Source organism: Molothrus aeneus, chromosome 3 (genome assembly GCF_037042795.1).
Source record: "Molothrus aeneus isolate 106 chromosome 3, BPBGC_Maene_1.0, whole genome shotgun sequence".
NCBI lineage: Eukaryota > Metazoa > Chordata > Aves > Passeriformes > Icteridae > Molothrus > Molothrus aeneus.
The window spans coordinates 35,298,129-35,311,227 of NC_089648.1; the positions used below are offsets into that span (position 1 = coordinate 35,298,129).

At 49.2% G+C, this 13,099-nt stretch overlaps 1 protein-coding gene across 2 annotated transcripts in view; it reads left to right on the forward strand.

Moving 5' to 3' along the window:
• The window catches only part of TJAP1 (tight junction associated protein 1), a 40,162-nt gene that overhangs the window by 22,111 nt on the left and 4,952 nt on the right, over positions 1-13,099 (forward strand). Inside the window, exons 3-11 of one of the 2 annotated variants that reach the window (XM_066546665.1) lie at positions 667-761; positions 2,867-2,920; positions 5,040-5,198; positions 8,231-8,259; positions 8,912-9,073; positions 9,679-9,745; positions 10,208-10,237; positions 11,484-11,591; positions 12,286-12,369. In XM_066546665.1, the coding sequence (XP_066402762.1) occupies positions 5,073-5,198; positions 8,231-8,259; positions 8,912-9,073; positions 9,679-9,745; positions 10,208-10,237; positions 11,484-11,591; positions 12,286-12,369 (606 nt within the window). In that variant the 5' untranslated portion in view covers positions 667-761; positions 2,867-2,920; positions 5,040-5,072. The remainder of the gene's footprint in view (positions 1-666; positions 762-2,866; positions 2,921-5,039; positions 5,199-8,230; positions 8,260-8,911; positions 9,074-9,678; positions 9,746-10,207; positions 10,238-11,483; positions 11,592-12,285; positions 12,370-13,099) is intronic. The other variant, XM_066546666.1, reaches the window with a different exon arrangement.

Below are 13,099 nucleotides of genomic sequence, written 5' to 3' on the forward strand. Positions count from 1 at the left end.
GGTAGTCTTAATGTGGACTTGACAGCAAGCTCCTTCAGAGAGACACTTGTGAATAGTGTGATGAGCAGAATTAGTGCCTTCTTCTATTTCTGGATATTACCTATATCCATTTCTGCCTTGGAGCACAAGGTCCATCTGTTCTGCAGAGAGTATCTGCTCCTCTCTGAACAGAGGTGTGGTGAATTGAACCACCTCGGGATTCTCACTGTGCTAGCAAGAGATGCTCAGGTATTGTAGATGAGGAGGCCTTTGCTGTGCTGTTCACTGCAGGGTTGTCTGCAAAACAAAATTAGGTTGGTGTGGAAGAGTGGATGGAGCAGAATGACAGTGACTGGATTCTTGATGGTGGACAGGAATGCAGGTGGGGAAGCAGGGACCCCTGGAGAAAAAACAGCTGCCTTTCTGAGGTCAGTTACTGGTCTGCACAGGCATCCTGCTTGGTGGAGAGACGGCTAAAAGAGCTGTGCTTTCTGGGATACAGTGAAGGCATGGAGCTTTTACAGTGAAGCCATTTTACCTGGCATTAGATAGTAGTCTGATGGTGCAGCAGTTTGCTGTTGACTTCTGCCCTGTCACCTGGCTATGGGTTGCTCTGAGCATGCCTGGTTGTTTCCATGTTTTGTGCTGATAGGTGACTGACACCAAGTTTCCTTTCTCATGTTTCAGGAGCTGTTGGCCAGATGCTGCGGAATACTGACAGGAGAAAGCTGATTCGGAGACAAACGACCAGAAATGTTTGGACACGTCGTCACTTTGGATCTGTAAGTCCTTGTTTGAGGGAAAGTTGTCTGGCAGCCCTGTGAGTTTTTAACTATCTATGGAAATTCTCAGATCATGAGGGTAGATTTCAAATCCTGGGTTTTTTTCCAGATAAGTGGGAATGAGATGGCAGGTAGCATAGTTACTGCCTCTAGGGTAGGAAGCAGGAGAGTTCTGTTTGAGCCTGAGGAACAGTGTGCTGAGAGACAGGGAGGCCCCTGGCAAGTTTGTTCTGAGCACAGCTGCAATGGAAACATACATGGACCCATGGGTGCAGCTGTTCCTGGAAACCTCTGTCTGTCTGCCATGTGGCTGGTGGTTATGCAATGATGCTGAACCACCTTCTAGGTTGGGAGTTGATGGAAAGTAGATTCAAACTATGCTGATCTGATCCCTCCTGGAGGTGCACGTTCTCCCTCTTTCTCCCATCATACTTTGCAGTTTGCCCCACAGAGCAGTTGCACTGTTGTGAAGCTGTTTTTCCGTGTGCTAGTTGAGACCCGACTCCAGCATTGTAGCAAGGAAAGTAGCCAGACAGCTTGTTGGGGCAGGGCCAGCACTGGGGCAGCTCTTCAGTTTGTTTTGGCAGAACCTGATTTTGCATGGTCCTGGTTGCCTGCTTGTTCCTTTCACCTTCAGTCTGACTCTCCCTGCATGTGTATATCTGCTCCACCCTGCCTCGTGTCCCACCTCCCAGGGCTTCATGCCACTGACATGGAAAAAGTAACATAGCAGCAGTAGTGTTTCAGGGAAAGGAAGGCTTTACTGAAGCCTTTACTCATGCCAGTGGCAGAGTGATGGCTACAAAGCTACTCTCTTACAGCTGACTAACCCAGATTAACCAAATTCTGTTCTTGTAGCGATGGGTACCTGTTGTGTTTGATTTCCACTGGCAACTAAGCATCACACAGCTGTTGACTCACTTCTTACCCCTCCGTGGGATGGGGAGAGATTTTGGAAAGAAGTAAAATTTTGTTGGTTGAGATACTGACAGTTAAATGGGACAGAAAAGGAGGGGATCATAATAAAATAAGTAGAATAGACAAAACAAGGGATGCACAGTGCAATTGCTCACCACCTCCTGACCAATGCCCAGCCAATTCCTGAGCAGTGGCCTGTGGCCACCTTTCCCCCTGGTTTGTATCCTGACCATGATACCATATGCTGTGGGACATCCCTTTGGACAGTGAGGGTCAGCTGTCCTGGCCATGTCACCTCTCAGCTTCTTGTGCCCCTCAGCCTACTCACTGATAGGGCGAGAATCTGAAGAATCTTTGCCTTAATGTAAACACTGCTTAGCAACATTTAAAACATCAATGTGTTATCAACATTATTCTCATCTGAAATCCAAAGCACAACACTTACTAGCTACTAGGAAGAAAATTAACTCTATCCCAGGCAAAACCAGTTAAATACCCCAGGCTTTGACCAGAGAGGAATGTTGTTTCTGAACCTGTTTTGTGTCCATGGTTGGCTGGATACTTTACAGAGGCCTGTTAACAGCAAGGTAGAGTATGATATGCTGCTTGATGGCAATCAGAGCGTGGCTTGCCTTCCTCTCCCTTGTGGAGGTGTGGGTTATCACAGCTCTAGGCACAAATGTTTTGGATTAAACAAAAGCCTGATAATTGCCAGCTCATTTGTGGGTGAAAAACACTGACTTAAAAGGATGAGTGAGATAATTATTAGCATCACCAAACTTCTGTTCCGAAGGCTTCACAGTTAGCATCCCTCTGCAGTGCCAGGGGAGATTAGCTGGGAGGGTCCCATTCTAGAGGAGGTTTGTTTAGTCGTTTCTGCAACCAGTGTTGCTTTGAAACCATTGCTTCATGAATTTTGAGTTTATGTGATTCCAGTTGCCTGAGTGCCTTTACATTTCCTTGCCATGTGCCTTTCCAGCTCTTGCTGGGCCATGTGGCCAGGTATTTTTAAGTTCATTTTCTTTACTTTCAGAAGATCTGATGTGGGCTGAGGCAGCTACCTGGAATGAGGTGGCCATCCCAGTTGTCCTCGGCTATAAATATTCCCTATGCCTTACATATTTGTGGGATGAGATTTCAAGCTGGCTGTTTTGGTGGATGCTTAGCTATTTGTTTCTCTTCTTCAGGTCATCTGAGTGAGTGTCCTGGCTTCATGAGGCTTTGAATTTGAGCCCAGGCTGGTAAGTGCTCATGTCCTTATGAACTAGAGAAATGATTGTGATTTCAGCTGGGCATATCTTCATGCACATCTCCTGTCCTTAGCCTGGCAGAAATTGAGAGAAGAGTCCCCTAGACCACCTGTTTGATAGCGGGCCATTTACAAAGCTTCTTCTGGCTTTTCTTTTTGAAAAAGAGAAATGTCTTCCCAGCAAATCAGACCTGATGCAGTTTAACACCACAACACAGACCTATCTGTTTCGCTTAGGGATGCAGTGAAATGTGCATTCAGTATTATGGATGTAATTTTTCTAAAATATTAGAGATCTCTGCATCTACTTGAGTCTTTTTAGGAGAAGGGACTTTGAGGGAATGACTGCAGCAAGGGGAAGTTCCCAGCATTCTGATGGGAGAGATTTACAGGTTAGTCCTAGGAAGTTGTTTGTGTTTGTGGAAAGGTTTGAGAAACTTTTGTGAGCTTGTGTTTATAGCAGAGTGAAGGATGGTTTGCAAATGTACCTGTGAAGTGTAAAGCCTGTTATGGCTTGGGACTGCTCTGTGCTTGGTGCAGACACCTGCCACTTGCCTTCCTCTCAGGGGACTCAGTCTGGGTATCAAAAGAGGCAGCTAGATAAGAATTGGAGAGAATTCTTGAGGATAAGAACTGGGGAGAATTCTCAAGGCTCTGTTAGACCATTACCATGTCTAACTCCACTGTCCTACATACAAAGCAAATGAAGTCTGCTGGGTCACGGGCCCCGTGGCAGCCATCGACTGCAGGTATGTAAAAGGGACTTGTGTGGCCCTGCTTGTGGAAGTGGGGAGAGGAGATGATCTGAGTGGACACAGGTCCTGCCTGCACTTTGAAGGTCTGCAGGTCAGGTGCTGAGGGTTGCAGAGATGCTGGGCATGCTGGGCTTGCTGGGTGTAAGGGTCTTGCAAGGGGAATGAGAATTGGGCACTTACTCCAAATATAGGACAGCTATGAATGATGCATATGTGGTCACTGGGAAAAGTCTGGAATTGGGCTCTGCAGCACTTGCTTGATAGCTCTGAGACTTCTTGTCTTGTGTACAACAGAGTGGTTTACATTTTGGCTGCTTGTAGGGAAGTCTTCCTGTCCTCAACTGCAGACCTAGAAGATGGAAAGAAAGCTGTCTTGTATACAAGACAGCTGCTTTTCTTCTACCCTATTTTTTGCTCTTGTACTGTTCCTGCAGCAGGAAGAATCACAGTATAGCTAGGGTGAAGGAACTAATCTTTCCACTAGTGGTACAGCTGCATGTCTACATATGTGCACTTATTCCCTCTAGGGGTGGTGAGGCACTGGACCAGGTTGCCTGGAGAGGTTGTGAACTCCTCATCGCTGAAGGTTCGAGGCCAGGCTGGATGGGGCTCTGAGCAACCTGGTCTAGTGGAAGATGTCCCTGTCCATGGCAGGGGGGTTGGAATAAGATGATCTTTAAGGTCCTTTCCAATCCAAACCATTCTGTGATTCTGTGTTGCAGAATCTCGCCTTAAGTACCAAGGGGTCAAAACTGCTACTCCCTAATTTGATGCCACCTGTGACTTGGGGGTTGTCTTTGTCTTTTCTGCCAGAGTAATCAGTTCTCCTTCTAACAAATCTCCTGTGGTCTGCTGCACTGGTCCCAGTGTAAGCCAAAAAATTCTGGGCTCTTTAATGGCTAAAGTCTCCTCCCACATAGTCCCTGCTGACAGTGACAGGACATGATCAATAACTCCTGCTCCAGCTGTCAGTGCTGCCTGTAAGGCTTGCAGTTTCCATATTGAAAAAGGCCTTTCCTAAAGAGCCTAATCAATATGCTGCTGTGAGGTCTGTTCTCATTTGCTATATATAATCTGGACACACAGCTACGTGAGTGAGCGTGTGTAGAGGGGGGAGAGGATGTGCCAGCCCTCTGCTCTCACTAGCTGGGAGAAGGACACAGCTGCCTCTTACTTTGCTCCCTCTCCTGCAGCTGCTGCTCAAGGCTTGTGGCTACATCCTTTACCTGCTCTATTAGCACTCTGCATGGGGACCTGCTCTGGGACTCCAGGGGAGCCAGATTCCTGCTGGGTCACTTCTAGGGTTGGATGGAGCAGCCGTGACTCTGTCTTGTGTGCCCTTTCTGCTGTTGGTAGGTAACCCGCTTTGGGAGCCACGCAGGTGGGAGGATGTCGAGCACGGCCCCGTCAAAGAAGCCTTACCGCAAGGCACCCCCGCAGCACCGCGAAATCCGACATGAGGTGCCCATCATTCGTGACGACCAGGATGGAGTGATCTTGGCTGAGCAGAGTCAGGTAACAACTTGCCGGGTGACAAAGGGCTTAACACCATTGCACCAGCAAATAGGGTTTAGTTACACCGAGGCAGGCCAGCTCGAGCAGGCAGAGGGGTTTGAGGTTTGCAACCTGAACTTCTCCTCATCGTGGTCCCTGGAGTCCAGCAGTGAGAAGGAAGTGGCAGGGTGCAGAGCAGAGTTGAACGTCAAGAGCCAGACTGCCTCTCCAGCGCTTCAGCGTGGTGGGAAGATGGGGCAGCGAAGTGGGAAGCGGTGCCCGAACCGCAGTCGTGGGCACCGCAGCAAATTTGTGAGCCGTAGCATGGAGACAGTTCTGGTGTCTGGAGATGAAAGACACCATCCCACTTGCTCCTTCAAGAGCAGAAGCCTGGAACGCTCACTTATATTTAAAGAGCCTCCTGAAGTCCTGACACCGAGGAAGTTTCGTGTCTCCTCTACACACCTGCCTCTCAAAGGGATCCTGAAGCAGACCAACATGACTGGCTCATGCCCTGAGAGCTTGTGCAAGTCCCGCTCAGTAGAGACGCTTTGCCACGGTCGTGGCTCACGCAAATACAGTGATCCTGAGCTCTGCCTCAGTCCTGGGGAGAAGCGCTCCCTGGAGCAAAGCAGCAGCAGGGCCGCTGGCTCTGTCAAGCGCAGGGGGAAGCTCACAGAGGAAAAACTGCAGTTCTCCAAATTCCTGGATGAGATTACCCAGCGGGTGCTGAGTCCCAGCCGCTTGCGCTCACTGGGAGAGACCAGGGGAGCAGAACAAGACCAGAACTCTCCCCGTTTCCCCAGAAGCTCTGTACCAGAAGGCCAAGGGGAAGGTCGCCTAAAAGGGGTCAAAAACAAGCATGCAACTGAAGGATCCCCCTGCCCAAGCAGAAGAAAAGCAGAAAAGAAAAGTGAGGGGCTGGGACTGGCTTCGGGCCAGAGAAAATATGCTGAGGAAGCTGAGAGAGCTTCCAGAATAAGAAAGAAACCTGCCCTTGGGAGGAAGGACAGTAAGGGAAAACCCCTTTCCTTGGAGAGAAGGGTAGTAGATCTATGTCAGTATGAGCTGCAGCAGCTGGCAGACGTGGGGCTGGCAGGGACATCCTCTGGGCAGCAGCATTCACTATCTTCATGGAAAAGCAGTGCAGAGGGCAGAAGGGATGAAAGCAGTCTCTGTTCACAGCTAATACAGCCACACCATCAGTGTGCTAAGCTTGGGCAGAAGCATACAGTGGAGCCGAACTACCCAGAGAAAGGATCCTGCTCCACTCCAACATGCTGGAGTCGGGAGGAGGGACCTACCCCATCTAGATCCTCCCCTTCCTTCAACCTGGCACTAAACAAGGTAGGTGCCAGGGTCACCGACTTGCAGGCAGGGCTCTCACAAAGGCCAAACCCCTACCTGGATCTCATCTAGTCTGGAATGCCAGGGCAGAGACTGAGAGCAGGCCTCATGTTGTGGGTGCTTAATCACCAGAGGCTGCTCTCTTGTGGGTGCCACTCATGGCTGTGCTAGAGGTTGGGTATATCTTCCTAGGAGTAACCAGCTTCCCTTTGGCCCCAAGAATTAAGGAAGGTAGAAACTGGTGCTTTCTCCCCACTGCAAACTTCCCAGTTGTTTGCTGGTTGGAGGCCCTTCAGGCTGCTGAGTAGTAGGTGTGTGCAGGCAGCTCCGTTGTCAGGAGGTGCTGGGATGTTCCTAGTGCTTTGTGTGTGCCCTGTGCCTATCTGCCTCAGGGTACTTGATCTTTGTATGATGGCTGTTTCAGGTCCTTTAAGCTTTCTCCTCTTTTCTGTAGCCTGCTTTGAGGCAATGCCATTACCCTGTATTAATAAGAATCACATTATCCCCTTTGCCTTGTCACTATCATCTGCTGTTTGTGTATTTGTGGGGGCAGGGGAGGCAGTTGCTTGATAATTCTGTGTGAATTAACTGATTTCCATGTGGAGTCAGGAGGTAAGAAAAGAATGGATTGATGCTTTGTCCTTAGGAACAGGAGGGTGTATGCAGGTGTTAAAGACCATTCTTTTAAAGTGTGAATTAATGAAGATAGCAGCCTCATGATGTCTTAGGGCCAGAACTGGGATGGTGTACTTTATGGAATTGTTAGCAGCTTGACTGTCCGACATGGTCTCTCAGCCCAGAGCTGACTGTGACACTTAATAGACTGTCTGAAGCGTGGCTGCACTTGGGTTTGTGAAGTGCTCCTGGTATCAACCACCAGAAATAATCCATGGGCAGTTTGGACTTTGTTAGAATGGTCAGAGTCTTGGCTTTCACAAAAAAAAAAAAGTTGTTTCTACTGCTAATTAATTATCTCCCAGCCATCCTGGCAGGCAGCAGCCATCTCATGGGTTAGCACAGAGAGCTCAGAATAGCTGAGCTGTGTGCTCTTGTCACTGCTCTCTGCCTTCTTGTTCTGCAGGGCCCTGCTCCAGCTATCTCTGGGGATCTTGCCCATAACATTTTCTTTTACAGGCTTTCCTGACCTTTAGTGCTTCTTCTGCTACCCCAGTATAGTTACAGTGGCTGGTTTCACGTCTGCAAAAAGAAACCTTTTTTTGCAGCACAATCTGGGTCATATAATTGGTAGCCACATTTTTCAGCTCCCAAATGATTCTCACTCATGATTTTTGTGGGGCTTCAGGGCCCCACAAGTGATTGCTGTGGTGACTAGTGAATCCTGTGTATGCTGGTCTGTGAGATTCCTGCTGCCCACCAGCTGTGGATGTGGAGGAAGCTGAAAGACCTAAGGTGGTGATGTTACCAAAGAGATGCTGAGATTGCACCATGGTAGGGTAAAGTTACCTAACTTGTGTGGTGGTTTCTAGTCTTCTACCCTGAACCAGAGCACACAGCGTGTTTTGGTATCAGACAGCTGAGCAGTGGGTACAAATCCTTCTAGTTCTAAGCTTGCCTAGTATGAACTGTCAGAGCAGGGGAGAAGGAGTCACAGCTAGGGTCTAGCAACCAAGACTGCCTTTTAGGACAGTGTGAGAGACCAACTCCTCTTCTAAAAGAATCTCACAGCTGTTTTCTTCCCTGTGCAGGAACCCTTGACGGATGCAGAAAGGATGAAGTAAGTGTCCTGCTCCCCCTTTATGCCTGTCATACTGCAACTGTGTGGGTGCTGATTCCTCACATCCTGCTTGTGCCACCTGTGCAGTGAAGCTGACTGGCCCTGCAGGCTCCTCTCAGATCTTCAATCTTCCTGGGGCCGTGTGGGCAGAGCTTTGGTCTGTGCCTTGCATGTCCCTCCCGCTGGAGGAGGAGGGAACATGGATCCCCAGTGCAGGTGCAGGCAGAGGAGTTGGTGGGTGTGAAAGAAAGTAGATTAAGTCTTTAACAGAGATGGAGAGAGGATTTTTCCCTTCTATTCATCCATCCTGGACTGGGATAAATTATTGATTGCTTTTCATTCATCAGTGAGGGACACTGGAGCTGTGCAGCTCATCTTTATGCAAGCACTGTAACCCAAGAGGGAGCTGGGAGCCATGGCTGGCCGGCTGGCATGTACTTCTTTGCCCCTGCTCCAAGAGTGTTTGTCTGTCTGTCCTGACAGAGATGTACCTCTTGCTTCATGCATTGGAGTCTCCTGAGTATTCAGTTCCTGACTTCCTGGGGCCCCTGTGAGGGCTCTTGGGCCCTGGTGCAGGGGAGTGGGGTGGGGGTGCTGGTGTGGAATCCTCCCTGTGCACTCAGTGGTTCCTTGCTCCTGGTTCCTGCCCCAGGCTACTGCAGCATGAGAATGAGGAGCTTCGCCGACGGCTGACATACGTGACTAACAAAATGGAGGCAATGGAGAGGGAACTGGAGTCAGGTCAGGACTACCTGGAGATGGAACTGGGCCAGAATCGTGAGGAGCTGGAGAAGTTCAAGGACAAATTCCGTAGGTACGACAAAGAAAATGAGAGGGGTAGAGTTAGAAAGATCCCTCACACCAAAGACTCCCTCAGCTGGTGTGAGCAGGTTGTGCCCTATTGTGCAAATCAAAGGTGTGCTGCATCCTTGAAAAGGTGCACCTCCAGACTCTAGGGGAGATAAAGGCTCTGCAGCCATTATTTCTTCCCAGGTACAGGAATGCTGCCAGCATGAAAGGCTGATGACAGGGAGTTTTTCATCTGTTGGATGTAAGCATGCGTGCAAAAAAAGCCACTGGTGGCTGCAAAAAAATACATCATTGCTTCACCTGAAAAGTACCTCAGTTAAAAATCAGTGCCAGTCACTGGCATGAGCATAGACATAGCTCAGAGGAGTCCTCCAAAGTCATCTACATCCCCTCCTGCAGGATCCTTTCACCCTGCCAGCCTCATCTTGCCTCCAGTAATTTGGGGTCTGAAGGCCATCATGTCTCAGAGGTGAGGCATAGTTAATATGCCTGATTGTCTTAGTAGCAGTCTTTCTGAGTTCTGGAGTTGGTAGTTTTCTTGGCACCTATGGAGCCAACTTGAGTAGATGCCTGAAATCCATTCCCAAGCATACAAACTTGTTTCTATAGGTTGCAGAACAGCTACACTGCTTCCCAGAGAACTAACCAAGACCTGGAGGAGAAGCTGCATGCCCTGGTGAGTGCCCTATTAAGTCACTAGAGAGATGAGGTGGAAGAGACCAGTCTGTGTTTGGAGCAGATGGGGGAAGGGGTCCTGTCCTTACCCAGCAGATGTGGCAGTGGGTGAGGGGTGAGATTCTGGCCATGATCATCTACTACCCATTCTGGCTGGTGTCATGAGTGGCTTTCTTGATTTACTGAGCCTGTACTTGGTCATGCACGAGAGCTTTGGTTCCTCACAACATAATTGCATGGTATTCCGTCATGTTGCTTCAGTCCCTCTCAAAAAGTGCCAGGGATGTGTCCGGGGTGGTCATCCTGGGAGGATGGGGGCAGTCAGAGCAGAGCCAATGTGCGTGTATGTCTGTTGTGTGCATTCATAACACTCATGGCTGTTTCTTTTCTCTCCCTCCCCCTCTCTTTCTCTTTCTCCTCCCCACGCTGCCGCTGGCACACTCTGGGCGCACTCACCTCTCAGGCCTCTCTCAGCCAAAGCTGGATTTTTGCAGTTGCGTCTTTTCGTTTGTGTGTTTTTCCTTTTTCCTCTTTACGTGTCTCAGCCTGTTGGTCTCATTGTCAATCCCACATACCCCATCTCAGATGGAGGGGCCCCAGCCCTCGTCCAGCCAAGGGCTCACCTGGTATCCAGCAGCTGCCCGCAGATGCAGCAGGTCCTAGCTTGCAGGGCTCCATCTTAAGAGTGTTTGACTCTGAGCCAGCTGGAGCATGACATGTTGGGAAGTGGTGCCCATAAGCTGCAGCACTGCATAAGGTGTGGATGGCTGTGAGCCTTGTTTGCTCCCTTTCCTTCCCCTTCTGAGCTGTGAGCAAGCAAGTCAAATAGCTGAGGTGCTGATTGCCTCTGTGTAGCCCAGGATGAGATTTCTTTGGTTCTAGAACTTGAATTTCTTGGGTTAATATTCACTAGCAATTATTCGTTGTGCTGGTGCCTGAAGAGACTGCATACTGGTGAAGTACTGGCTCCCCTATCCACTTGCCTGTTGCTGTGCTGTACCTGTGATGCACAGCTGGCCCTGCTGGTCACAGCTTCACAGCACCCTTGGGCGGTTTGGAAGAACTTCTTGAGACAGCGACAGCTTGGTTGTTCTGAGCTGCTGTCCCTCTTTGCTGTTACCTCTGAGTCTCTGGCAGCCCTGTACCTGAACTGTTAGGGAGTCTGAAGAGGCAAGGTTCCCTGCTTTATGGAGGACATTAGCTGAACTTCAAATGAAGCCACAGGTCCTTTAACTTACTAGAGCAAGGCTTAAACTCTTGCGAGATGGTGCCTCCCCCCTTTTGTCCATTCAGTTTTGACTGCTGGATCTTTTCAGGCAGTATTCTTGTTTTGGTTTCCCTAGGAAAGCCCCCCCAGGAAGGAGGGCTGGGTGTCACAATCTCAGAGGTCTTTGCTTTCAGTGTCAGGTTGAGATTGATTGCTCAAAACCACTAGCTTTTTGTGAGGCACCATGGGAACCAGAGGTGGAGAGGAAATACGCTGGTGCTGCAAGAAGAGATACTGCGTTAAGGCGATTCTGACTCAACCTCTTGTCTCTGTAGCTAGCAGAGCAGCTGGTCCCATTTGGCTTTTGGAATCACCTTCCTTTGAAGAGAGTTGTCTCCCTTGTCTGTCTGTCTGTCTGGAAGTTTTTTTGTGTCCCAGCTGAACATGTCATTGTGCTATGCTTGGGCTGAGGTGGGTGGTAAAGCCAGGTTCTGTGCTAGGAGGTTTTAAACCTGGTGTTCTTGCATCTCAGATTAAAAAGGCGGAAATGGACCGCAAGACGCTGGACTGGGAGATTGTAGAGCTCACTAATAAATTGCTTGATGCCAAAACCACCATCAATAAGCTGGAGGAACTCAATGTAAGTGTCAGTCTGCAAATGGCTGTGAAATTGTGTGAGGTGTGGGCTTTTCCTTTTGTTCAAAGTCATTAGTGTAAAGGAGCACATGAATGACTCCAGTGTGTATGGAAGTGCAGGAGCTGTACAGGATAGCAGGGACAGACAAACAGAAGAGGGTACGAGGGGTTGAACAGAGAAGAACGAATCTTCAAGTTTGATGTATTTGCTCTTTTGAGCTTAGGGTTTGACTTGAGTCTGGGCTGTACCTAAGGAGGGGTCATTCACTCCAGAGCTGGGAGGGAGCTGATGCCTTTTCTACACTATTAATATAGAAGTTCCTGGATCCAGTGCTTGTCTCTACTAACTGCTCTCAACTCCTTCCAATCTGTTTGCATCATTAGATATAGCTGAACTGTGGGATGGGAGAGAAAAGGTGTGATTTTTGGGGATGTTTAAAATCCCCAGAGGGAGTGGGGCTTGATACACTGACAGAGGATAAGCCAGGAACAAGGACTGGAGTTAAAAGGGACACCGTGGCTGAGTTGTAAGAAAATACATAAAAGTATAGGGAAGAGGGAATGGCAGTGCCCTCATGAACGATTCATCAGATGCCTCTTCTGGCTTCTGTTCAAACAGTATCTGGTCAGTTGGTGCCTTTTTGGGTAAGAGTTTGGGCAAGTCTGACAGTGTTGCACACCTGTGCCCTCTCTTGCAGGAACGCTATCGACAGGACTGTAACCTTGCAGTACAGCTGCTCAAGTGTAACAAGTCGCACTTCAGGAACCACAAGTTTGCTGACGTGAGTAGTAATCCTGCTGAGGTGGGGAAGAAGAAGGGCTCATGGACTTTGACTGCATTTTGCTTTCTCCACAGGGCTGCTGGCCTCTCATCCTTCAGTCTCAGAGGTGGGGGGAGGTTCCTGTTCCCACTCCTACTGAGAAGGCAGCACAGAGCTTCTGCCAGCTCCTCTTTCATGAGAGCTTCATTTCACAGTTCAGCCAGGAGCTGTTATAAAGAGCACAATAACCTTGAACTTGATAGTCTGCTGGGTGCATGCTGGTAGCTGGCAGGAGGACAGACCTCTCTCTTACTCTGCTCCATCCTTTTTCCTTCCTCTCCTGGCCACATGCAAGGGCCATACTGCTCATAAGAAGCAGCAGTAGTCTGACCCGATGACACTTATTACTCTGAGGAGAAATGTGTGAGGCAGCATTCAGGGTTTTCTAGGCCTTCTGAGCAGGAGAAGCTGGTGCCAACTCAACTCACTGCCCCCTGTGGGGAGGGATGAGGGTGTGGGCAGCTTAGCTCATCCTGCTCTCATCTCCTTTCACATTAGTAGCATCAATTCTTTAGTTGAAAGTATCGTCCAGGCCCTTAGCCCAGCTCTCTCTTTGCCATACCTCTAGTCTCTGTCCCTTCTTGTATTCCTCTCAGCAAAACTACATGCTTGTCTTTTTTAACTTAGCAGGTGACCACTTTGTCACCCTCCCCCATTGTGTCTCAAATTAGCACTCTTGAGGTCAGTGTAT